We start from the raw sequence: 25,231 nt of genomic DNA, 5'->3' as shown, positions 1-25,231 counted from the left end.
CAAAAATTTGTGTTAGTCACTTAGCCTTGCAAGGTGCCACTAGATGGTGTTAGTATGTAGTTCACTTTCTTCTTACTCAAGCACTAAGATACTCAAACTGCTCCATGTTTGCATCATTTTTGAGGACCTCTTTAAGTTTTAAGGTGTCATAAAGTAGGTTTGTCAGAGCAGATCATAAAAGCCATCCTCTGTGACTGCATGATTGGTGATGAAATGTGCTAAAGATGACAAGTGGCAATTTTTCCTGCTCCCTGTCACCTTGCTTGTTTAGGTATTTAGACTCTGGGCACGAAGAGAGATTGTCTTGTCTTGCTACTGAAAACAATTAAGTTTTGCCAATATCTTACGAAATTAAGTAGATTGAAAAGTAAAATGCTGAAACCAGCTTTGGGGTAATGATGTAAAATTTGTTTTTCATTCTCTATATGATACCAAGGAATCTTAAACAGGGGGGGATAAGAAAAAATTGTTACCCATGTACTGATCCTGACATGTCCCTTGATCCTATCCAAGTGGGAGAGGAAGGCAGACTCTTAGGGGACACATAATAAAGGCTGTCAGGGTTAAAGTAACCATATGTACTGCAAAGTGAGTAGTTCTAGGTGACTAAAAACCTGTGAGAAGAGGAAACTAGTGGACTCTCACTGTGGGAACTCATTGAGGGTCAGTTCTGCACCAGCTGCCTGAGAATTACAGATTCTGAAGTGAGCCTGAGCTGAGGAAGATTCTTACTGTTCAGTTGTTGCAGTTCTTTTAGAAAGGTGATGTTTTGCTTTTCAGAGCTATTTCAGGTAAACATTTCATTTTCGTCGGGCAGTATAGCTGATGGTGATTGATTTGGAAAGCTATTTGTAGCTTTGGGGTAAACACCTCTCCTCCTCTGAGGAGGATGGTAAATGCTGTATCTGCCACTCAAAGGGTTTTTGAGAATGTGATCACAAGGATTACCTGTTAGGAAAATAATATACATTGCCAAGTTTTGGAGAGAGTTGTTCATAGCGAGATTGTAAACTGTTGTAATAAGAAATGAAATAATGGGCAGAAGGATGGAAATAGGTAACTGAACACTTCTTTTAGTAGTTCTTGAGTCTCTTCTCTGGTATTGTTTTCGATGTCTGAATGTGGTCTGTCAGTTTTATGCTTTTAAGAGTTTTGTGGTTGACTACAAAATGTAATTGAGAGTGAAGCAAGAAGCATTGTCCTGCTGTTGACACTCAGTCCTCTTCTTTGAGTCCAGTCATGCATTTTCTGGATGCTCATGAATGTTTCACATTCAGGGAAAAAAGTTTTTATATCCTTTATTGTCTTTATACAATTCCATACGTGTAAGAATTTCAGTTGCAAACTTTTCGATTGAAAAAGCTCAATAGTAAGTTCCTAATCAAAAGACTGTCTGCAGAATCCTGCTGTGCCTAAGAGTGATTTCAAAGCTCTCATTTCATGTTTAAAAAGGACATCATAACTGAAATGGGGTAATTCACATATATCTGTAAAAATGAGAGTTGACCCTGTGTTGAAAGAGGGGCAGTAGTTGATAAAATATTTTTGTGACAAAAATTGTCTCACTTTGGAATGACCAGGCTTGGATGAAAAGTAAAGGTGTGAAATGACATTGCAGCCTTTAATGTTGGGAATTTTTTTGTTGTTGTTCATTTCTGTTTGTTCTTGGTTTGGTTTTTTTAATACTACTAATGTGCTGTATGACCAGTGACTGTGGTTTTTTGCTTTTTAATAAATCAGGGAATATCATCCTACAGTCAGAATCATAATACTGATAAAGCACACCCTGTGTTGCAGATAGAGACTTAATGTAAAATTCCTGTAGCTCAGTAGATTGAGTTGCTCTTTTTTTTTTTCTTACTTTAGAATGCAGTTTGCGTTTTGAGGTTTTTGTACTTATTTCCTGTAGATACAAAGTTAATTTAAGGGAGAAGTTGCTTGTAGTTCTACAGCACGTTTTAGATAAGGTACTAATTTCTACACCATAGAATTTAGGATGAATGTGTGCTTACTTGTGACTCAGTCAGGGACTAAGAAATACAGTAGGGTTTCAGAATTTATGGTTCGCGTTTTGCTTTATGGCTAGGTTGGTTCAGTGTTTCAAAAATCTCGCTTTCATAATTTGATTTCTGGCATCTTACATGCAAGATTCTTCTTAGGGATATGCTTGATTAGACATGTTTCCTGTGGGCTCTGGTGAAAAGAACGTTTTCTTGAATCCCTTTCTTCTCTTTTTCTGTTCCTTCAGTCCTTTTCAGCAGAGCTTGATTGCTCGTGGAGCAGATGTTTAATGTAGGTAGGTGTTTAAGGCAGTTGTAGAAGGGACTGAAGTCTTGTTTCACAGGTAACTTACTGAAAGTTGAGACAAATACTGAAATTGTGCATAGTAACACGTTTTAATTGTCTGGCTTTCCTGAGGAGGAGAGGGACATTTAGCTGTGGTTTAAGGAAACCCTCCATGATTAATCCTTACGCATTTTCAGCAGAACTCTGAGAATTTGGCCATTTCATCTGCAAGAAGTAGAAGGGAGAATAGTGCTAGCCTAGAACAGGCTGGATCCCTGGGGGTTTCTGAAGCCACAAGGAGGATTGGGCACTTCAGACACTGAGGAGGACTGAAGTGTCCTCATTGTTCTCTGCAAGAGTGATGTGGCTCCTTAGAATGGAGACCTTACCTTCTTATCATACAAACATGAAATAGGCTTCAGCAGTCAGTCCAGCCTTCCCTTGTGCTTGTTTTTAATTGTAACTGAGCTTGGCACATGGCAGGGATCACTTCAGCTGCTCTGTGGGAAGTTGCTTACCTTTATTGAAGAATGGAAGAGTTAGAAAAGAAAATCACAGCCAAATATCCTTTTTCTTAACGAAAACTGGTAGAAGATCATGGAGCAAAGACTCCTCTCTGTTATAACTTCCCTGTGTTAAACAGAGGTGTTAGAATTTTTCAGGGCAAGTTGCTTCTTGCTTTCTTTTTTCCTCTTCTTTCTTTTTGAGGTATTCTGTTTATTTATGGGTTTTTTTTATACTGCTGACATTTTATAAACTTATTAGCAGTGCCTTAACTGCTGTAGGGAAGCATATTCCACCTCTCCTTTTTAATGGATATGCTCATGTGGATACTTCCTATGTTTTATAACATCTGCACTGAAAATGGTCTCCCTTTTATTTTTCCAGTATAAATCCTTAGCATTGTATTTAATGTTCTTTTCCTCTTTTTATCCATATCCCTTGTATAATTGGCTGCAGTACTTCTAAAAAGAAATAGTTTACAAGAAGTTCTCAGTTTCTTAAATCTTGCATAATGTGGTACTGTTGACCTGAGTATTTGAAAAAATATTTGAACCTTTAAAATTAGGATAGGTACTGCTTGAGTAAAAAGAAAAATATCCTTTTATTTAAGTGTGTTGTAATGCATTACAAAACTATTTCTTAATGTGTGTGCATGTTCCTGTTGGGGAAAGCAAAGTCATTACCATGTTCCAAAGATAATTATTCCTTTTTGTTTTAAAGTTATTAATGATCCCTGGGAGAAGATGAATCTAGAAGAACCTTTTAGGGGGGAGTAGGAGATTATTTTGTGTTATTAAAACATAATTACCGAATGTGACTGAAATATGCTTAGTTTTAACCTTCTTCAACTTACATTGTTAGACTGAATTCATATCCTTCAGTATACCAGTTTTTTTGGGGAGGGGTGGAGGAGGAATTATATTCTTAAATTGTGAAAGACTTAGATTTTTAAGTGATTTTGTCTGCGTTGCACGTAAGCATTTAAACATATTGCATGTCAGTAATGTATGGTCAATGAGTAGTCTTCTGTTTTTCTAATCTGGGCATCTAAATAACTCGCAGTTTAGAGCATCAAAATTAGAAATTGGCTTCCAGCAGCATTTTGGTGGAGAAGGGCACTTCATGGGCTTGGATCAGCATGTGCCAGTTTACAAACAAAGGCTGTGAGTCTCCATAGACAGATGAGTGCAAAGGCTCCATGTCTTTATCATTATGTGTATGTTTTTATTTCACTTAAAACCAAGAACTTTTGTCAAGTCACAAAAATGAATATGCAAGACAGGCATGGAAGGGTGGAAGGGTGATGACATTTAGGGACATCATTTATCCCTGGGGCTTGCAGGAAATGAGCCTGCAGATAAAGCACACCTTGTTCTTATGTCTCAATCTGTTCAGAGCTTATGGTTTCTCAAAGCAGGAGTTGCCTTCTTTTGTTCCTTGGTTTCCACATGTTGTGTATTTCCCATTCTTAAATCTTAGGGAGCAAGCAGTTGAAAAATCAGTATCTTGGTGTTACTGCAGTGAATCTTCAGTAAAAATGCTTAATTTTTGATGGTTCCTAGTGCTGTGTTCTTAGAAGAAAGCAAAGGCTGTTTGTGTGTTAGTCTGAGGTGTCCTGTTAGCCCAAGGGCAAGATGAATCAACCAGAATTTTTAGAGAGGAAGAGAGATGCAGAAAATAGTGATCTGAGAAATTGGTTGCTAAGTAGAGCTAATATTTTACTGAAGAGAGCTCTTCGTAGCTGATCTCCAGGTTAGTCTTGGCCGTGGCTGTTGAGTAAAATGTAAGCTTTTTTTTTTTTCTGCTTGCTTTTGTTTCTCAGAATGAAAGGCCATGTGAAATTGATTTCTCTTTGTATGTCCCTCCTCACCAGTTCTTCAGAAATTACAGGGCATCAGGGAACGTGGTAAATGAGCTACATGATTAAATTTTTAAATCTTACAACAGCTTTGTCCAGGATGAAAATCCCAAAATTTCAAATTATTTCTTTGTTATAGGTTTTCTTTAAAATATTGCTTGATTTGCATTTGTTAGATTAATAATAAATATACTTTTGGGTTGACATTTCATAAAATAAAATTATAATCTTAAGGAATGCATTGCCCACAACAGTGTACTTATCATGGCAGTGTTACTTTTATTAAACCATTTATCATTTTAATGTTGTGTATTCTGACTCTTAAGGATTTCTATCTTTTTCTTCAAAGAAAATGAAACAAAACAAATTGAACATTCATTTTTCTTTCCTCTACAGCATTATCTGCATACCAGAGGTACTACAGTTTACAATCTGACTACTGGAAGGTCTGTATATGCTTTCTTTTATTCATTTTTTTCCCTAATGTATTGCTGTAAATGTTTGAGTTTTTGAAGCAGATTATGTTCAATATAAGTTTGGAATATCTAACTGCAGTTACTTTTTGGCATATTAATTGAGTCTTAATGTAAATGTTCACCTATATGTACAATTCATTATCAGTTTGAGTGAAAGTAGATCTTCATATCCAGTGTTGAAAAGGCAGCTTAATTAAGCTGACAAGTTTTAAATTATTTCTTTTTACCATCATTATCTATTACTTCAGGGTTTTTTTATGCAGCACAGGTACTGGGATGTGTGTGAGTATGGAGAGAATCAGAACCACTTGAAAGCTGCTGTGCAGGTGTTGGACTGGGAGTAGGAAAAATGTTCTCAGGTTGCTTTCTGTTTCCACAAGACAACAAATTGTTTAAAGTCCTGTTCAGTATTTTAAATAACATTCTTACATCAGATAGGAACAAATCCTGTTAGTGTAGCTGTTTTGTCTGCAAGTAGAGGTATCATGAATTTAGATGAATAAATTTCAAAAAATTCTCACAATGGCATTGTGAGAAACAATCAGCATTGGTGTGTTGTCACATGAAATAGTTTGAAGCTTCTGATGGTGAGCTGCAGGAAAGCACATAATGTTAGATACTTGTATGGTCTTCAGCAGCTATTTTGCTTAAAAGTGTGGATAAATGTGTATTTCAGACAGGGAGGGCTCATGAAGAGGCGTTGGTATGAAGAATAGATAGCATTAGAGAATCAACATTTTGTGTGTTCTTTGCCTTTATAAGGACTGTAAGAATGTTGTGAAACACGCTGTGGCAGCTTCTCACTTTTGGGCACAGGACGGGGAGAAAAGTTAAATTAAGGGTAGAAGAGTGAACTGGAATAAGTGTTTTATAGCAGATACAGGAGAGCTCCAGCTGGAGGATCCTGGGGAGATTTTTGGTCGTGTCTTGTACAGAGGTTGTGCAAGTGCCATTTTTCACTGAGCCATTTTGGATTTGAAGAAGTTTTTCCAGAAGTAACCCCTGCTGTTTTAAAATTACAGCAATAAAACCATTAATCTGTTCTTCTTTCGTGCTCTTGGAGAGCTACTTTAAAGATTGCTGTAAATGAGTGTTGAAATCGATCAATTAATTAAAAATCGATTGTAATCGTTTTTGTTGTTTGTACTCTTTCACATTAAGCCTTTCAGAATAGTTTATGACTGGAATTATTTTTTCTGGGTTTTATTCCAACAGCTCATTATTAAAATAAGCACTAGGTGATTACTAAGTTATTTCCCCTGCATTTTCTGAGAGTTCAGGGTGGAATGTCAATGAATATATATATTTCTATAGGTATAGGTTGTTTTCAGTGGGGCTCAGAATATTGTCTGCAGTTAAATATAAACTCTGACTGTTTTGCAGTTTCATTTCAAGGGCATGGATGGCAATAACATTTCTGTTTGCATACAAAGTGTGATATTTTAACACACTTGTTTCTTGTATATGTCTCCAGAATTTTACCATGCAGAGATTATTTCAAACAGTTCCAGCTGCAAACATGAGAGCATTGTCTGCAGCTGACAATATAGCATTTTGACTTGTACAAATTAAAAATCCAACCCAACAACAACAAGAGGAAACCAAAACCCAGTATTCCTTCCTGGGAAGGATCTCATTGTGAGCTTCCTTAAAAATGTGTAGTCCAATGTAGTTTTTTTCCTGTAATCTTAGGAGATTTTATTAATTTTGATATTCATGAAGAAGAGCCTGAAAGAGTCCAAACCCATTTTTCAGCTAATAACTTCTTTACTGAAAATGGTAAAAATCACAGGTGAATCATATTTCATCTTATTAATGGATGATGAAGGTATTCTGGAGTTGGCAGTGGGAAGCTGCCTGGATTGGAAAGAGAAGGATCTTCCCCTCCTCCCTCCAACTGAGAGGATTTATTGTTTCTTGTCATCCTTAATGCCTTGTATCTGTAAGAAACCATTTAGTCAAGAATAGTAAGTTTATGGTGTATTTTTGGCCACACTTTTATGTTGTTTTGTTCTACTTTGTGATTTTTTTTTTTCCTCCGAAGAGATACAGATGGCAAAAAACCCAGTCATATTTCCTTTTTTACTGTTATGGATATTTTGTTAAGGGGTTTTTTTTATTATTTTAAAAATTTTTTTAGTTGTTAAAGGGCTGGATGTCATCACTTGTTGGATTTTGTGATGGTAAAGAAAGGAAGGGAGAGAGAAGGGTGTGAGGGAAGGGTGGTATTTGTGAGCTGTGTGAGAGATCTGGGAAACTGGAGAGTGCTGAATCACATTTAGGTTATTATATAAGGCAGGTCTGAAGTCAGACAGGAACACACAGACTTGGGCAGTGTATCTGAAATTACAAACTGTCGTGCAGTGCAAATTTATGTGGTTGAAATAAGTGTCCTCTGTGGGCTTAGTTTTTTAAAGAGAGAGCTTACAGAAGAATTGTGAGAGATTTCAGATTGCTTTTGGTGTACTTTGGCTTCCTTTTATACAGTATTTTTACTCTTTTGAACTTTGGATTTTTAGAGTTGCGTGGGGTCAGTAATTGAGCATTATTTTCATGTGGTGTTCATTTAATGATATTCGGTCTATATTTCCTTTCATGAAAAAAGCATTTTGCCTTTTTTAACTTCTTTCCCCATAGATTTTTCTGATGGTCTGAATTTTCATAGATTTTTCTGATGGTCTGGTCCGAAACAACCAGGTTGTTTTCTGTCAGAATTTGATGCATGGGTTGTTTTGTTGCTAAATACTGTAAGCATTGTGCTGATCCTATGGAACAAAAAGAGAAGGAAAAAACACTTCAGAAAATATATTCTGGATGTATGCTCCAGTGACAGGAGTGAAGGTGAAAGGTTAGGAAGATGCTGTATTTTGCCATTTAGCAGATCAATACACCCTCTGTGCTGATGAGATATTATTTCCTTTCAAAGAAGTACTTGTATGGATAGCTTTGAAGGTGTTGGGTTCCATTATTCCACATATTCCTAAATAGACCATTTTTTGCTGTAATCTTTGGGTACTCACAGATCAATTTTAAATGTCCTGCAAAATAACTGAGTTTCTGCAATTTTTGACTACAAAGGCACTGTGGTACCTCAACTCTGCATTTAAAAAAAAAATTATTTGACCTGAAATGTTGTGAAGTAAATACCTCAACTTGGATAAAAGCCAATCGAACTTTCATTCTTGAATTCAAGTAGTTCTCTCAATGTTTCTTCTTATGTGCCTATGCTAAAATAAATCTCCCTTCTGTGCAAAGTACTTCATTCTGATTTCTTTTTAAAACTCCCCAGTGTCAACATGCTGGGGGAGGTGAGGAGGACTGTGGGGGATGAACGATACAAAGGGCAGTTCAGGAGAGGGAGACAACAGCTAGAACTGCAGTTTGTAGATGTTGATGCTCCTGGGAAAATAAAGATATCAAGTGTAAATGTCTGCCATGATTATCAGTTTTGACATATTCTGAGGAGGCAGGATTAGAAGCTCAGCAAGGAGTAAGATATTCCTGATTTTACCCAAAGATGATGGCAGATATCTGGCACCTGTAGGAAGTTATTTTAATCATCTCGTGGTTGTATTCTAATGGACTTGATCATACTGAACTCTTTTATATAATGCCTGGGTTTGAGTAGGGCTGTCCTACAGAAATGCCACTGCATGAGTGAATTGGGTGTAAGTGTATAAAACATCTGGATCTGCACTGACAAAGGTGTCCAGGGCAGGGGAGACCCAGAAACCTTCTTGCACAGATTTGGGGCTCCAAGAGGTGTCAGTGCTCACTAGAGTGATTCCTGGGAGAGTTCCTGGGAGAAGAGCCTGGATGTCCAGTATTTAGATCAGATCTCTGCTTAGGCATGGCGCTGCTACTGCAGCCCTTGTGTGGTTTGATAATCTTGATAAAGAGTGTTGTAGCCTTTGCAGGTATGAATGTTCACATGTTGTCAGTTAGGAATTGTGTGCCTGCAGTTGTAGAAACACAGAGTTTGAATAAACAAAACCTTTTAGTACAGCTCTGTTAGGTAGCAGCAAACCCCTTTATGCTGATTTTCTGCAGTGTTTCCATGAGCATCTGTTGGGGACATCTCTGCCTTGGGCATGAATGTGAAGCTTTGCAGACATGGTTAAATCTAGAGGATTGTGGACAAGTTGTGAGGAATATGAGAACAGCACTGCTGAAGTCCATTATTCTGTGTTAATTCATCAGAGTAGCATCCTGCTGGCTTAAATTTTTTTTAATAAGAAATTGTGTTTTATCAGAGTGACAGAGGGTATGCAGATGCTTAAACATTTCTGCTTATATTTGAATAAACTGAAGGATTGCCAAGGCACAGCATTAAGAAGTGCGTCTTAAAATGTTGGATGTTCCTGTGAAAACTGGTTATTTCTTTATCAAGGAAGACTCTTTGCTGTGAAATGGGATGCTAGAACTTGGAGGATGCCTGAGAAAGAAAAGAAACCTCAATTTATTCAGCTGCACTCCACTGTAGCATCTCTCTATCAAGCAGTGCTTGGAGTGGATAGTCAGAAAGTTTGAATGTTCCTTGAAATCTTTAAGGAACAATTAATTAGTGAGTTATATCCTCCAACATGAATTCAGATATAGAATTCTTGTTAACTGTTGACTTTTGCTGGAAAGTTGCCTAGAAGGAAAGTAAATCTGTCAGGCACTCATTATCGTGTTATGAAAATGGCCTTAATCACCTTTCTTTTTAATAAAGATTTCATTTATGTGGACGAGGTGAAGACATCAGAGAGGCTTAGTAAACCCCAAGAAGGGTTTTCAAAGACCTGCTTCTGTGTTACAGTGGATTTTAAGAACATCTGAGTGCAAATGTGGTGCAAACTGAATTTACAGTTGCAAGACTGTACTGTGGAACACTGAATGGTCTAGTTAAAAAGTAATAGAGAAATCAGAGAGGGGGAAATAAATCCCATAATTTTGCAGCAAAGTGCAATTAAATTAGTTTAATTTTGGAAGGCACCTGTTTGGTATTGCCTGCCTGTGTTTATTGGACAGTAGAATTACTGTCTAAGTTTTTACCTTTTTTCATATTTGTCTCTTAAATACATTACTCTTGAAAATAAAATTCTGGCTATATGTATACAAATAGGAGAATTTCCTCTCGCTTTTCTCAGGTAGTCATTATAAAACAGAGAAAAGTCCAAAACCATACAGACATATTGCAAAAAACTCCAAAAAAAAACCCAAAATCCACCAAAAACTCCCAAAGAAAATCGCCCCCACCTGAAATACTCTTCAGAAAGCCAAATGCCAAAGGAAAATTCAGTTGTGTATGTGGGTGCTAGTCATGGAAGAGAGATGTGATCTTGGTCTGTGCTGAGCTGTTGCTTTGTTGCTGAAAGCAATTTTATAACACTCCTTTTTATGTTGATCTAAAGTCTATTTGAGTGCCAGGTAATATTTTAAAATGGTGTTCTGTAATTAGAGCTATATAGAAATTTCTCAAGCTTATGGCTGAAAGTAATTAGTAGCATGGCTTTTTTGTTCCAAAGAGCTAAAGTAACTAAAGACCATGGGTGTTAGTTTTCAAATGTGACCTGTTGCTTGTTTAAATTGTATTATGCAGCTTTTTTGTTGTTTTGTTTGGTGAAATGCCTTTTTTTGGTATGTTTTCTTAATGCTATAAAATAGCATTTTGGAAAACAATTAAAAAACCATTAGTTCTTTAATTTTGTATGTTTTGCTGTCTCTTTTTCTCCAGACTGTAAGTCTGTTTCTCCCTTTATAAACAGTTGGACAGAAAGCAATTACTAGACATACTGATAGCAGCAAATAAGAGAACATTTTGCACCTTGGAGATCTGTTATAAGACAGCAATTTTCCACTTCATTGACTCACAACTGTTTTATTTTCTGCAGTAAACTCAAAAAACCAAGTCGTATTTTGAACAGAATTAATCAAAAATGTCATTATTTTTTAATTAGATATAAATGCTTGGATTAATTGAAACAGCACAGTGGTATAGGATCAGCAGGAATTGCTGGAGCTGACACCCTTCTGCAACAAAAGTTGGACAAGTAGGATGATTTGTGAATGCTGGTTTTTATTCAAGCCCTTAGGTTTTTGAAACCTTTTATTTTAAGAGAATAGATGTTCCATATAAAGAGATACATTTCCCCTTAGGGGTCCTCAGAGAACAACATTTTAAAATGACACAAAAAGCCTTTCATATAAAGTATTGCCCCATAGCAACACAGGTTACCTCCACAAAAAGCAAAAAGAAACAATCCCTTTGATCAGAGGACACTTAATGAGAGAAATATTGAGAAGAATTGATCAGGAAAGCAAGTTGCAAAAATTCTCACTGAAGGTGGAGTTTGCTGAGTTGATGATATTGCAAAAGGAACTGGCAGATCCAGTAGTGTCCTAAAGATGGATACAGTAAAAACCTGCAATTCAGGATGTATTTGCAAATCAAAATGATAGAGTAGGAATAGAATAAATAGCAAGAGGAAACAGAGACTCAGCAAGTGAAAAATAAAATCAGGAATTAAATAAATATTCAGTGGCTCTGTGAAGCATGGAGATATTAATAATAGCTTCTACATGCTCTTTACTTCTGCCTGACAATATAATGGTTGTCAGTGAAGCACATGGGATTCTGTACCACCCCTTGCTTTTGACTAAAATAAGTTTTTGGATTTCAGTCCTTTCACTTGAAGGATTTTGATGAAGACATTCTGGTTATGTTCTGAGAAGGTATAAAATACAACTGAAAAATAATACTTTCAAGACCTCTGCTGTAGACTGAGAGGGGGAGACAAGCATGATAATATCATGTGTTATGGAGCAGCAAATGAAAAATAGAGATAATTTTGTCCTAATTTTTCGATACTGATGAGAATGGGTCATCATAATGGAGATAAAAAGCATTTTTATGGGATTTAATGGGGATAAGCATTTTCAGGAGACTGTTGTGGAAAGCAGTCTGGAAATAGTCTGAGTCTGATACAGTGTGATAATACGGGATGAGAAGTGGTCATGTCCAGAAAAAGAAGAAAAGTGGAGGGGGAAGGTTGAGGAGAGAAAAATCTGTGAGGCCAAGTGAGATTGAACAAATAATATGGAGGAAGAGGAAAATGTGTCTAGAAGGAGGAATGGCAGGGTGTGTGGAAAGGAAAATTCTGGCCTTGCTGGAAATTAGAATGAAAAGAAAATGAGAAAAGAAAACCCAAGCTTCAAGAGCATATGGGGAGAAGGGAGGAAGGTATATATAGAATAATACCAGAGTGGATTGTGGGAGATCTGAACTGAAAGTTTTGCCAACTTTCTCCCCAACAGCAACCTCTGTGTCATAAATTCACCAGGCATGGTGGGAGAGATTTAAAAAAACAAACAAAAAAAAAAAAACAAAAAAAAGAAACCCAAGGAAAACATTTAAGTGTTCAGGTGAGGAGCACAGTATCATTCTCCATCAAAGGCCATGAGTTGCCTCTGCTTTGAGGAAGGAATTAGAAGGTAGAGTGTGAAGCACTGAGGATCACTCAGGGAGCTAGATAAGTAGATAATAAAACTGTGGGATGTTTAGAGTGGAGGGAATGACAACAGCAAGGCTTCAGCTGGTAAAAATGGACTTTGTGCCTTGACCTGGCTGGAGAGCCCGTGGCAAGGGGAGGAGTGAGTTAAGATGACTGGAACTCCACTCTTACTGGTTAAACAACAAAGATTTTTTTATGTATGTAGCTGTTACTGCAGATGGTGATAACAATTTTCTGTCACAAAATAAAGGGCATTACAGGAATAAAGGATCTAGCAAGTGCACAAAGTCTTCTGCTGAAATGCTGATGAAAAATACAAGCGGGCATGATTTCCATAGTGATTAGGGTTTGGGGGTGCAGTGGAGGAGAGCAGTTCTGGTGAAAACTTCACTTTGATCCTGAGATATGCTGGCAAAACAAAAAGAGTGGGTAAAATAAAGTGCAGATACATCATCAGCATAATAGCATATTTTTAAAGGTTATTAATACATTTAGATCATGAGCTTGTCCCTTCAGTAAGTCACAGCGGATGGAAGTTACATGGAAGAAGATATTGGAAAAAATAGAAAAGTTGTTGAAAGAACAAGACCCAAGAGACATTTGGGGTGTGAAGACTGCTAAATGAAGGGCTAAATTTGTGAATTGTACATCATATAATCTCTTTTCTCTATTGAAATGTTTGGTAACTTTGATAACACTGTAAATGGGGTTATTTCAGCATCCCATAGGTGTAACCAGTTAGTGTGATTAACCTGTGATGTGAAAAAACTGGGGTTTTTAATGAAAACTGTATTTATCAAGACTGGGATTCTTTCTCCTAGAGGTAAAAGAATTAGATGTATGCTTTCAAAATACTTCAGAGAAATTTATTAATAAATAAAGGGAAACTCTGGAATGCTGGAAAGGTAATGAGATTTTGTTGCCAGTAACACTTGGTTGTCTATAAAATGCACAAAAAATAGAGCAAATTAATAACTGTATTTGGGTTTCAGAAAAAGATGTTTTAATATTGCATGCTAAAAATAAATGTAATTTCTTGAAAGTCAGTAAAGCAGACAGGTTGAAAGAGGTATACTTTTTTTTTTTAATAAAACATGTTGTTAAATTAATGCCAGCAAGAAAGATTAAGAAGAAAATGTGTTGTTATTTCATGCTGTTTAATTAGAGTAAAGCACAACTGATTTCTAGTTTAGAAAAGAGCATTCATTTATCCAGATATTTCTTATGGAGTAATAAATTTTGAAAGTTACAGGTTGGGGTTTTGTGAATTCTGGGGGAGGTGTGGGTATGTGTCTGTCTGAAATTTGGTCCTTCTGTCAGCTGAAACACAGAGAATTCTTAGGTAGTCCCATCAAAACATGATACTGCTTTTTACTGTTGTTAATGCAGACAAATAATGCAGCATGTCCAATTTCCTGTACAGGAAAACTGTACAAGGATCTAATTATTAACTCTTACTAGATGAATTATGTAACGAAATTATGACAGGAGGGTGGCTTCCTCTCCTTGAAAGGAATCAAGATGAGGTGTAAGACCTTAAAAAGAATAAGACTGGCACATTTAATTAATAAATTTTGACATGTTGTCTTTGACCTCATGATAAATTTGATAAATTAGCTTTTTTTAATGTCTCTTTCTATTAACTGTCATCACACAAAAGAAAGGAATCCCCATCTGCACATAAAACCCATGCACCTGTTTGGGTCCTGACAAGCTTTAAGTCTTTTTAGGGAGTATTTGTGTTGCTCTGGGATTAGAAATATTTTGCATTTGCCCTAAATCAGAAAAAAGATATTATTTCAATGTCTGCTGTTCTGATTTTTTTTTTAAATTCGTGTGCATTCATTCATTAAGCTACTCATCCCTTTCAGTCCATGGATTTATAAGAATCCAGAATTCTGACAAATCTGTAATATACTGAAAATGTTAATGGTAAAAGAGGAAATCATGTGCTCTGGGGAGAAATTTGCTAGGGTCAGGAGGAGGAGGAGACGAGACAGAATCCCAAAGGGAACATTCTCCCCTCACCCTGGAAATGGCATTTGTTTCCAGACAACGTTCATTATGTTTTCTAATGGGGACTTCACCCTGGAAATTCAGCAGGAATGCTCCTCTTGTCCCTCTGTATGTGCAATCTCTGTCTAGAAACCCAAATAACACAAGTATCATCAGGATTGATGGAAAAGTCTCTTCAGAAAAGCTTTTTATTCACGTTGAATTCTCCTGCCGCAGAAGTTTCCTTTGTGCAGAATAAAAACTGTCATCATTCATGTGCTAGTATTTAGATTAATAGCATGCTTCCCTTCTCCAGTCCCTGGGATGAGGATTCAGGATGCTGAAATATTGGATGTGCTGAAGTGTGGCAGTGGAGAAACTCATCAATTCCGAATGCTGGGAGAGAGGCGTTTCTAGTTGAGTAGAACATCTTGACTCGAGCAGGGGACACTTCTCCAGCAGGCAGGAATAATACTTGAAGGTTGATCATATCAAATGGCCAAATGTTTCTTTTTCTAAACGTAAACAATTGTTTTGGAAATGCATGTGATGCTTTTTCAAAAGCCTGTTGTTTGCAGAAGCCGCAGTAATGTCACAGTGACTTGGTACTTTGTATGTTCCTTGCATGGAAGAGGTTAAAACAAAACACATCAACCTCGTTTTCATATTTCTAATTTATAGATTCCTGTTTGATCTATAAGTAGATACAGTGTCTCATTAATGAGTGGCTTTTCTTTTCCTCAGAAATAAATCTACTTTTTAAGGTTCATTCTTTAAAAAGGGGACATATTTGCTGAGTTTTAGAAACAAAAAATTGCTTTATATTTTGCAAATTCCATGTCTTTGAATTTGCTCTCTCCAGAGCTGTCATCTCAGTTCTAGTTCTTTTAATATTCTTTCAGACATACACCTAATTAAAGTATTGAGCTGCATCCTTTCCTCCTTTCCTGAGGATTCAGCCTCTTCCATGTGGTGGGTGTGGGTGGGAGAGAGGTGGTGGAAGTGTGAGTGGATCTAGTGGAAATAGATGGAGAAGGCAGCAGGTGGGAAGATTGGGAGACAAAGAGCTTGGGGTCTCCTTAAAGAGTCTGTGAGTAGCCTCTAGTGTGAGGCAAATAACTTCATGCTTTGAAATAAAGGCAGACAATTTAAAATGGGTTTAGATTAGTGTTTAGATTAGATTAGGGTGCTCTGAAATGAATGTAGCTATTTTTCCTTTTTTTTCTCACCCAGTCTTTATTTTGGATTAGGTTTTATTTAGTATTTTTCTTACTGAAACATGAATTTAGACTACTTTTTTTCAGAATTCTCAGGGTCATCAGAAAAAGCAATAAAACTATATTAGCAGACATCATAACTACACTGATGCAGTTTAACATGTTTTCTAAAAATACTTCAGTTCTTGATTTTCTCCTCCCAAAGAATATTGGGTTCAGTTTCATTTATTTACCTATTGGACTCCTGATTATTGGGATCAGGCACAGATCCATTTCCAGCTACCTTAATGATGTAATCAGAACTTTGTGAACTTCTTCTGAAAAAAGGCTGAAAAATCTCATTCCCATCCTAGTAAACACTGTAAAAAGGGGGAGATGGGTTTCAATCATATCTGCAGTCTAGAAAGGAAAGATCATAAGCTGATTATCATTCTGAAATATTTTCATTGAAGCTAAGGGATGAAAACCCATAGGGGTGACAGAGAAGGAGGAATATCTTTATACAAGGGTAGTTCTGCTGATATTTTCCATGTTTTCTGTTCTGTTGTCAGCTGCTGCAGGAAATTCATGCCTACTGCATCTTCCAGAAGGTTTTATATCATTGGTTGAATGGCAAGTTGCATCAGTTCTGCAGAATGCTGCAAACTCACAGCGTTTTAATTGTTTCAAAAAGGAGCTCAACAAATTCAGGGAAGAAAAATCCATTCAAAGCAATTAAATACAAAGACATTTTGTCTGGCTTTAGAAACCTTTGAACCACGAATCGCTGGAGGTTGGGAGGGTATTCTTTGGAGGGGAAGGCTTAAAATAATGATAGAAAAGGGATTGAATTTACAGGTAACTGAAACAGTAGCATTCTAAAAGTTCAGTGGTGCTTCTGACTTGTGTGATAGCTTGTCCTCTCCCTCCAGGATCTCCTGCTGGGAGTTGTGTTTCCATTTTGTGAGGATGTCTTTACCTTTCGGACAGGAAGGATGATTTTCTGATTCAGTGCAATCAGTGGATGTTGGCTGGAGCAGAATTACTCTGTGAAGCTATACAAGAATTTAAGAATTTCCTTGCACTTTATCTTTCCTCTCCCCCTGAAATCTATAAAAATAGAGTAATTTAAATGAAATCATCCATTGAGCTCATGACAGAGCATTATAATCCTGTCTCAATTCTGGTTTTGATCTCAGAATCTGAGCAAACAGAGCCCTCTGTCTGAAACACGTAAGAAAAGCTTGTCTTGAAGGCACTTCCATTTCACTCAGGATGAGGGACATTCAGCAGAATGTCAGCCTGTTTCTCTCCTAAGCTCTCTTCCCTGTGCATTATTGCCACACAGGATTCCTTGGGAGTCTCTCCTAGTTCAGCATGGCTATAATACTGTCTTTTGTAGAGTGAGGACCTGTAGGTGCTGCTTGCTGGTGATTTTTCCTGACCTGACCTCTCATTCAAGAGCAAACTGAAGCAAACAGATGATAAATGTCACTTATGAGTTCAGGACAAACCCAGATGTGTGCTGTCACAAGAAGGCAGCTTGTCTTGAACTGAGAGTAAATATTAAATGCTGACTGGAAACAGTACAAAATGAAAATGGCTCTAAAGGAGCACAACTCATATTTTTGGGATATTTTTTAATGCTGCACTTCCATGGGTTTGCTAATTCTAGTGTTTTGCTAGACACGTCACTCCTAATTCCTGTGGCATCTTTCTGTGTTCCCTGTTAACTAACCTCTCTGAACCTTGATTTTTTAATTTCTTCTGGAATTCTGGTTGTGTATTCTTAGTCTTGCAGCCTGTACATACAAACTGGGAGATGTGTGTGTTTTGAGATGTTCTGGTGCCAGGGGTAGGACTTTGTTATGTGTCTGGAACAGAGGGAATCACTGAGGTATTGGAGCTGTGTCTTGAAACACTGATTTGCTCCATGGTGACTCACTGCTCTGGCTGTGAAAAGAAGGTGGTCAACAGTTTAGTAATTATTGAGAAGAATGTCCCAAATAATCTGCCATGTCCACAAGGGATTACTCTGTCTCAAGTGGAGCAAAGTTTCCTGTGTCTGTGCTGTGTCAGTCAAGTGTGAGATGAAAAACAGCTCGTTGGTCTGGGCTATCAAACCCAACTAATCCAGAAGCATTCCTTTTCTCCTGAGGCACTTTGGTAGATTTGGCTTCTAGAAACAGAGGATGAAGGGTGGGGTGGCTGTGTGTGAGAAAGTCATGGACCTCATAAAAGCAGGTTAGCCAAATCCTTGATACAGAAACTCCCACTTCACTTAAATTCAGGTAGATAAGATAGGACTGAAATATATTGTTAGCCTGAGATTTCTTTTTGTTTACTGAAAAGGATATGAATTTTGGGCCTGAAAAGTGTTTGTTGGAGTCCAGACACATAGTGAAGGCATTAAACAGCTTTAAAAGTGCTTGAGAGACATAGTGAGTTATTAAGAGAAACTGAGGAATAGCATATAGTAGAACTAGATATGTAATTACCACGTTACACAATTAAATATGGCCAGGACTGCCTAAAGCACATCCTGCAGTGGATGTGTTTAAGAACAGGATCAAATGTAATATTGAACACGTGTTAAAAAGAGAGAAGTAGCACAAAACTTCTTATCTTAAATACTTCTGCAAGACATCAAGCACAATTTCAACCTTCCAGAAAATGATCTTGTATTTTCTTCTTTGCTCTGATGTTGATCATGAAGAGACCTTTTTAGGCTCCCTGCCTGCTATGTTCCCTGTGGTTTATCTCCTGGGGAGTAAATTTTTACTGTTTTACATTGAGGGTTCGTTGTAGCAGAGCAGTACTTGGATACCCTTAATACCCATAATCTTCCCATGTTAGTGCTCATTGTCTTGTAGATTTGAGAGACAGGTTGCTTCTTTTGCTATGCAGAGTACTGTACATGATAATTTCAGCATAAGATGTTCATGCCTCCTTCCCATTTTGAGATCTGCTCAGTGACCACAGGGTGATGATGCCAGGTTTGTGAAGCTGCTCACATCGTTGTCTTCATGCCCTGGAAGTCTGTGTCTTTCTGTAAGTGTGATTTACTTCATCTTTGATACCTGCAATTAAGGAATGGTCCTGAAATTGCATAATAATAAACAACTGGATTTTTAAAGAAAGTGTAAGAAAGCTGTAAAGTGGTTTTGTTTTAATGTTACTTGAAATAAAAAGGGAGAGAGATTCAGTTTACACTGTAATCACATATTCAGAAAGGATGGAAAAGAAGAACCTCACATTTTTGATCTAGGAAAGTAAATATAAATCAGTGTATATCACTGTCATGGAAAAGTTGTATATGTAGGGCTGGAATTATGATTTAATGATTTTAATAATTGAAGTGAAAGTGAATATTTATATTCTAAAAGAGGAGATAAATTTTGTATGCTGAATGGCGCAAATTTAAAGTGCAGAAAAATGTTTTGGAGAATTTTGATAGCAAGGGAGTTTCATAAGGCATGTTGATATTTTTAAATAGTAGTATTTGAAAGTATCTGTATCCACCATCTCATGGCTCATGGTCTTGAGGAGACTGACTTGAGTGTCAGAAGAAGTAGAGTATGAAGAAAAGCTTAGAAACCCGAACAGTATTTGGTTTAATAAAGAACAATATAGAAACCTGTACTGGAAGGATGGTCTTATATAAAAGATAAGTATAGTTCAACATGACATTTTGCTGGAATCCATTCATCCTCCTCTCTAACGCAGAACAGCAGAATGAAATTTCGGATAAATGATAAAAGCATATCCAAGAATGGTTTGCAGAGGAGGGAGGGTGAAGCTATACCTACCGTGTAGACAGGTTGTTACAAAGTGATTCTGCTGACTCTTGCAGGAGTAAGGGGATGTCCACTCACTGAGGAGCAGCAGTTATAACATAAAATTAATTTGTGGAACTCAGCTTAGCAAGGTGTCTTTAAATAAGAGCTCTCTAGAGCCTTGCAGAAGGACATTGAATTAACAGAGGAGGAGAAAATCCCTGTGTGATGGCATTGGTTAATTTGCCCTCTTGTCCTCTCATCCCTCCTCCTTCAGGCTGTCAGCTGAGTTCAGGAATAACTTGCCCCAGAGGGAATGATGTTAAAGCTACCAACTTCGTGAGATTTCTTACCTAGTAAGGTGAGGTAGTAGTCAGAAGTGGAGAAACTCTAGTGGATTTAAAAATGTTTTAGTTCCTGGTGCAGGACAGCTGTGGTGTTTCCATTTGCAGTTTTTCAGAGTTAGTTTTTCAGAAATTAAACTGTTGGCAAAAGCAATTAAGTAAAATCAGGTACAGCAGCAGTGATGCCGTGCTAAGAAGAAGAGAGATTAGTGAGGGGGGAAAGCAAGCTGAGCTCTGGATCAGATGAGGAAAGAGCTGCAGTGCAGAATGAGCAGAGAGGGGAGGGCAAAACAAGTGTCCTGTCATTTGGCTTGTTTATATTTTTTTTCTCGGTTTGTTCTGCCTTTAGAAACCGACAGCTCTTATAGTCACTCGTCTATATATTCACAGAGTGGGCTGAAAATTTCCTGAGGTACAGTGTTCTGTTCAGAAGTGATGATTTGATGGAATTGAACTGCTCTGTGGGGATGGTTGGTGGGCTGCCCAGCTGCTTTGCTCTGCTCTTGGCTGCTGGCCATCCAGTCTGCTCCCCCAGCTGCCTGTCATGTGGGCCTGCTGCCTTGGCTCCTGTATCCCATTTTAAGTATTTGTACATTCTAACAAATAAAACAGCAAATCACCAATTAGAACACCAATTAGCCATCACTACTTAACCAACTACAGTCTTAATTGGACAGTCATTTTCAGTAATAACTGATTGATCTCTAACTAGCAACCATTAATCAATGATCTTGCATTTCAGTACTTAAGACAAGCCTTTAAAAAATTGACACATTCTTGTTTCAATTTTTGATAAGTTTATATGACTACATAAAACACGTACACCAAAGTGTGCTATCTGATAACATTTTCAATTTTAAGATGTTACTGATCAGTGTAAAAATAAAGTCAAAATCAAAGCAACCAATGAGTTTTTTTCTAAAGCTGGTACTCAGAATTTTGTTCCAAATGTGGGATTTTGTTCAGCTTTCAGTTTACAGAACAAACTGTTTTTATGCTGGAGCTAATGAAGCCTGGGCAATGACGAGCTGGTGTCTGTTGTCCTTTTACACCTCCTGTCCTTCCTTCTCCCACTTAGGCACACACAAACTGAAATTCCTCTGGTTTTCCTGGTGAAGCATCCTGAATGACATCTTGTTTCCTTCGGCATCTCTGAGCAGGAAAAGCACATGCCTGATTTAAAGCTGTGCTGATGGGCTAAGTGTCTTTTCCCAAAGAGGAGAGAGTAATTAAGCTCTGTGTGCTTTCTGAAAGTAGGCCTTGGTTTGGGGGCTCCTTTTTCTACCCAACAGGCATTTTCAGTGACATTCCTCCAGTTTTTCATCTTTGAGAAGTGTTGCTTTCTCTAAAACTCATTTGAAAGCAGCTAACAGGTTCAAGAGTTACTCAGCTGGAAAGAACAACATGAAAGCAGCAACAGCATTCTTAGGGGACTTGGTTAAAAATTAACCTTTAAATTTTTCCATTAAGGAGAGTTCCAGATTCAGCTGGGTTCTTGTTACTGCCCAGCACAATGTGGCTTAAGATTTGAGGGGAACAACCATGGAGAGTTTTGTCACTTAGTTTTTGTGATTATTTTCCTTTGGTTTTTTGTGGGTCTGTTTGTGTGCATTTGAATCTCTATAGTCATTCATGCCTTAGTATATTCACTTGTCCACTCCTATTTTCTGTGGAGTGCCTGAGGTACAGCAGCTGTGTAATTAATGATAGCAAGGCTTTTTTCCAACACTAGTGATTCTCCAGCAGTGAGAAACTGACAGGGAAATAATGGGGCTACTTGTCAACTCAGTGGGATTCCTATCTTTGCTGGAAAGGGTTGGAAAAATGGTGAATCAAGGACAGAAAATTCCATACTAGTAGTTCTACTTCATAATATATTTTGAAGATGATGGATGTAAATGATGATGATCTCTTGCCATATAAAGAAAATAAAACATTTCAATAAACTGTCCAGATGTGATAGTCTCAAAAGAATGTTTCACTAATATTTGTGTGTACACATGAACTGGCTTTAATTTCTGTACTTCGAAAACATTTATGAGGAAATCTAATAGTTTTTGTGAGGTCAGTATATGTAGATGGGAAAGAGGAAAGCTAAATCCTTTAGTAAGATGAAATAAGAGCAGTACTCATCAAAGAAAAGCAGAGGTTGAGAAGACCTGTTCTGTGCTTAATTTGCTTGTGCTGATCAATATTTGGGGGAGATCCTCTTTTTTTCTGTCCATGGGATATGTTTGTTTTTCAAGAGTAACTTCCTCCAAGGTCGAGAACAGTTCATCCTGACTTGAAGGAAGTTGGGTAAAAAGGAATCATGCATGGAAGAACAAGATGCTCCCAACAAAACTCAGGCATCAAAAGGAAGCATACAGGAGGCAGAAGCAAGGATAGATGACTCTGGGGAAATACAGTTATCATCCAAGCATCCAGGGATGGCATAAGGAAAGCCAAAGCCCTCATGGAGTTGAATTTGGTAAGAGATGTGAAGGACAGCAAGAGGACTTCTGCAAATGTATCAGCAGCAAAAGGAAGATGAAAGAATATGCAAGTTTGCTGCTAAATCAGGCAGATGATAAAGGATGTGGAGGGCACTGACGTACTTGATATTTGCCTTCTGCACCTTGGTCTTTACTGGTAGGATTTGCATTCAGGATTCCAAGATCCCTGAGACCAGCTGGCAAGTCTGGCCCCAGGAAGACTTCCTCTCAGTAGACCAGGATCAAATTTGGAGCATTAAAACAAGCAAGTATCTACAGATCCATGGGACCTGATGGGATGTGTCAGTGAGTGCTGAGGGAGCTCATCTCCTGTCACTGTGAGACTACTCTCAACCATCCTGGAAAGGTCATGGTAATGGGGGAGGTTCCTGAGGCCTGGAAGAAAGAAAATGTCACTCCTGTCCTTAAGAAGGAGAATGCAGGAAACTATGGATCCGTCAGCTTCACCTCCATCCTTGCAAAGGTGACAGAGCAAATTATCCTGGAAACTGTTCACAGCACATTCAGGGCAGGCAAGTCACTGGAAGTAATCACCATGAATTTATGAAGGACAGATAATGCTTGGTGAACCTGATAGCTGTTTGCAACACAATGAGTAACTTGGTGGAGGGGATGAGAGCCACAGATACTGTTTTAATTTACTCCAGTGTGGCTTTCCACACTGTCTCCCATAATATGTTCACAGACAAACTGATAAAATACAGACTAGGTAAGTGGTCAGTGTGGTAGATAGAAAACTGGCTCACCCAGGCTCAGAGGGTGATGATCAGCATCTGTTATGGTCAAATCCTAGATGGCAACTTCAGTGCCACACAGCCACTTGCTCACTGTCCCCTTTTTCCCTGCTCGGGGAAGACTTGGGAGTGGGGGGGGGGAAACAAGGGTAAAATGTGGGCTGAGATAAGAACAGTTTGTTTAAAGTGAAACAAAGTAAAGCACAGTAATATTAATGGTAATAGTAACAATAATAATGATTTTAACAAAAAGGAGAGAGAGAGAAAGGAAAAACCCAAGAAAAACAAGTACTGCACAATACAGTTGCTCACCACCCACTGAGCAGTCTCTGAGCAGTAATCGGTCCCTCCTGCCAGCTCCTCTGTGTTTATATACTGGACATGGCTTTGTATGGAATGGGATATCCCTTTGCCCAGTTTGGATCAGCTGTCCCAAGCCTCCCTGAGACATGGAAAAGTCTTCACTTAGGCTGTGCACCGCTCAGCTACGACTGAAATGTGTGTTTACATGATTCCCATCCTAAATCCCAAGCACAGCCCTGTGACAGCTACCGAGAAGAAAATGAACTCTATCCCAGCCAAAACCAGGACATGGTCACAAAGTCCAGCTGGAGGCCAGCCATCCATGCTTTACCCCACAGGTTGAGAGTGGGGCCAGTGCTCTTTAGCACCTTGGGTTAATGACCTGTGATATGGGGTAGAATGTGCCTTCAGCAGGGTTACAGAGAGTACAAAACTGGGAAAAGATGATACAAGTTGCAGAGAGAGCTGAACAGCCCGCTGGAGCTTCATGGTGTTTGACAGAGGCTAAGTCCTTTATCTCTGGAGGAACAACCCAGTGCACCAACAAGGGCTGGGAGCTGGAAAAGAGCTTTACAGGAAGGGCCTTGGGGGTCCTGGGACATGAGGTGACCATGGGCCAGGAAAGGCAGGCAGTGGCATCCTGGGCTGCATAAGGCAGAGCGTGACCACCAAGTTGGGGATGATCTTTCCTCTCTGTTGAGCCTTGGTGAGATGCATGTGGAGTTCTGGGTCCAGTGCTGGGCTCCTGAGTAGAACAGAGAGGGGAAGTATTGGAGCAAGTCCAGGGAGGGGTCATGAGGCTGTTTTAGGGCTTGGAACATCTCTGATACAAGGAGTGGAGGCTGAGAGAGCTGGTATTGTTCAGCCTGGAGAAGGGAAGGTTCAGGGGCATCTTACCCAGCTGTACAAATAGACAGAACCAGAGTCTTCTTGGTAGTGCCTAGTGAGAGAAGGAGAACCAGCAGGCACAAATAGAAAACACAAAATTCCTTTTAAACACTTAAAAATGTATTTATATATTTGTGAAGGTGATTGAAGAGTGGAGAAGGTTGCCCAGAGAGTTTGTGGAGCCTGTGTCCTTGGAGGCAGTGAAAACCCAACTGGACATCATCCTTGGAATGCTCTAGTTGTCCCTTCCTTGAGCAGAAGGTTGGATTAGGTGACCTGCAGAGAGATTGGCTCTTTTTGTGCAAACATTGGATGAACTGGTTTAGTTGTAAAGCATCCAGTCTCAAATACAGCTTTCTGTTTAGAGTCAGGAGGGTGTTTTTTTCATAAAGGCACGTCTCACACAAAATAAATTACAAAGCTTTGTGATTGTTAACAGCATTCGGGGAATCTGTAGGGAAAATATTAAATTTGGTTAGATGAATCATCTCTATAAAATGTCTGTCAAGGTGAATTTAATCTTCTCTGTGTTGCACAACCTTTGCTCACTTGATTCATTTCAGAAAAATACTGTTTTATGTTAAAATACTTAAATTCTTGAGAATATTTGTATCAAGTGAAAAATGGAGACGTTCACATCAAGTGAAATGTCATAAGTTTCAGTGGAAGGCACACAAGTTGGATTCCCGTAGCAATGATCACAATTTAGACATTTGCTTGGCTGTTATGTTTGTGTGACAAACTTGGAGGTACATTAGTTGATCAGAAGTCCCTTTTGCCAAGGGACCTAAGTTTATTTATGGATAAAGAAATACCTGGTTTGCAAAACTGCATAGATTCCATCATTAGTGAAGAGGCTTTTAGTTATTTAATGTTGTTT

At 38.2% G+C, this 25,231-nt stretch overlaps 1 protein-coding gene across 14 annotated transcripts in view; it reads left to right on the top strand.

The window, feature by feature from the left end:
• The window catches only part of KDM6A (lysine demethylase 6A), a 150,757-nt gene that overhangs the window by 41,461 nt on the left and 84,065 nt on the right, over positions 1 to 25,231 (top strand). For all 14 annotated transcript variants that reach the window (XM_085048200.1, XM_085048015.1, XM_085047637.1 and 11 more), the window contains exon 4: positions 5,045 to 5,094. In XM_085048200.1, the coding sequence (XP_084904326.1) occupies positions 5,045 to 5,094 (50 nt within the window). The remainder of the gene's footprint in view (positions 1 to 5,044; positions 5,095 to 25,231) is intronic.

Source organism: Lichenostomus cassidix, chromosome 1 (assembly GCF_008360975.1).
Source record: "Lichenostomus cassidix isolate B80296 chromosome 1, HeHo_3.0, whole genome shotgun sequence".
Lineage (NCBI taxonomy): Eukaryota > Metazoa > Chordata > Aves > Passeriformes > Meliphagidae > Lichenostomus > Lichenostomus cassidix.
The sequence above is the reverse complement of the archived record's forward strand: the minus strand, read 5'-3'. Positions and strand labels throughout refer to the sequence as shown.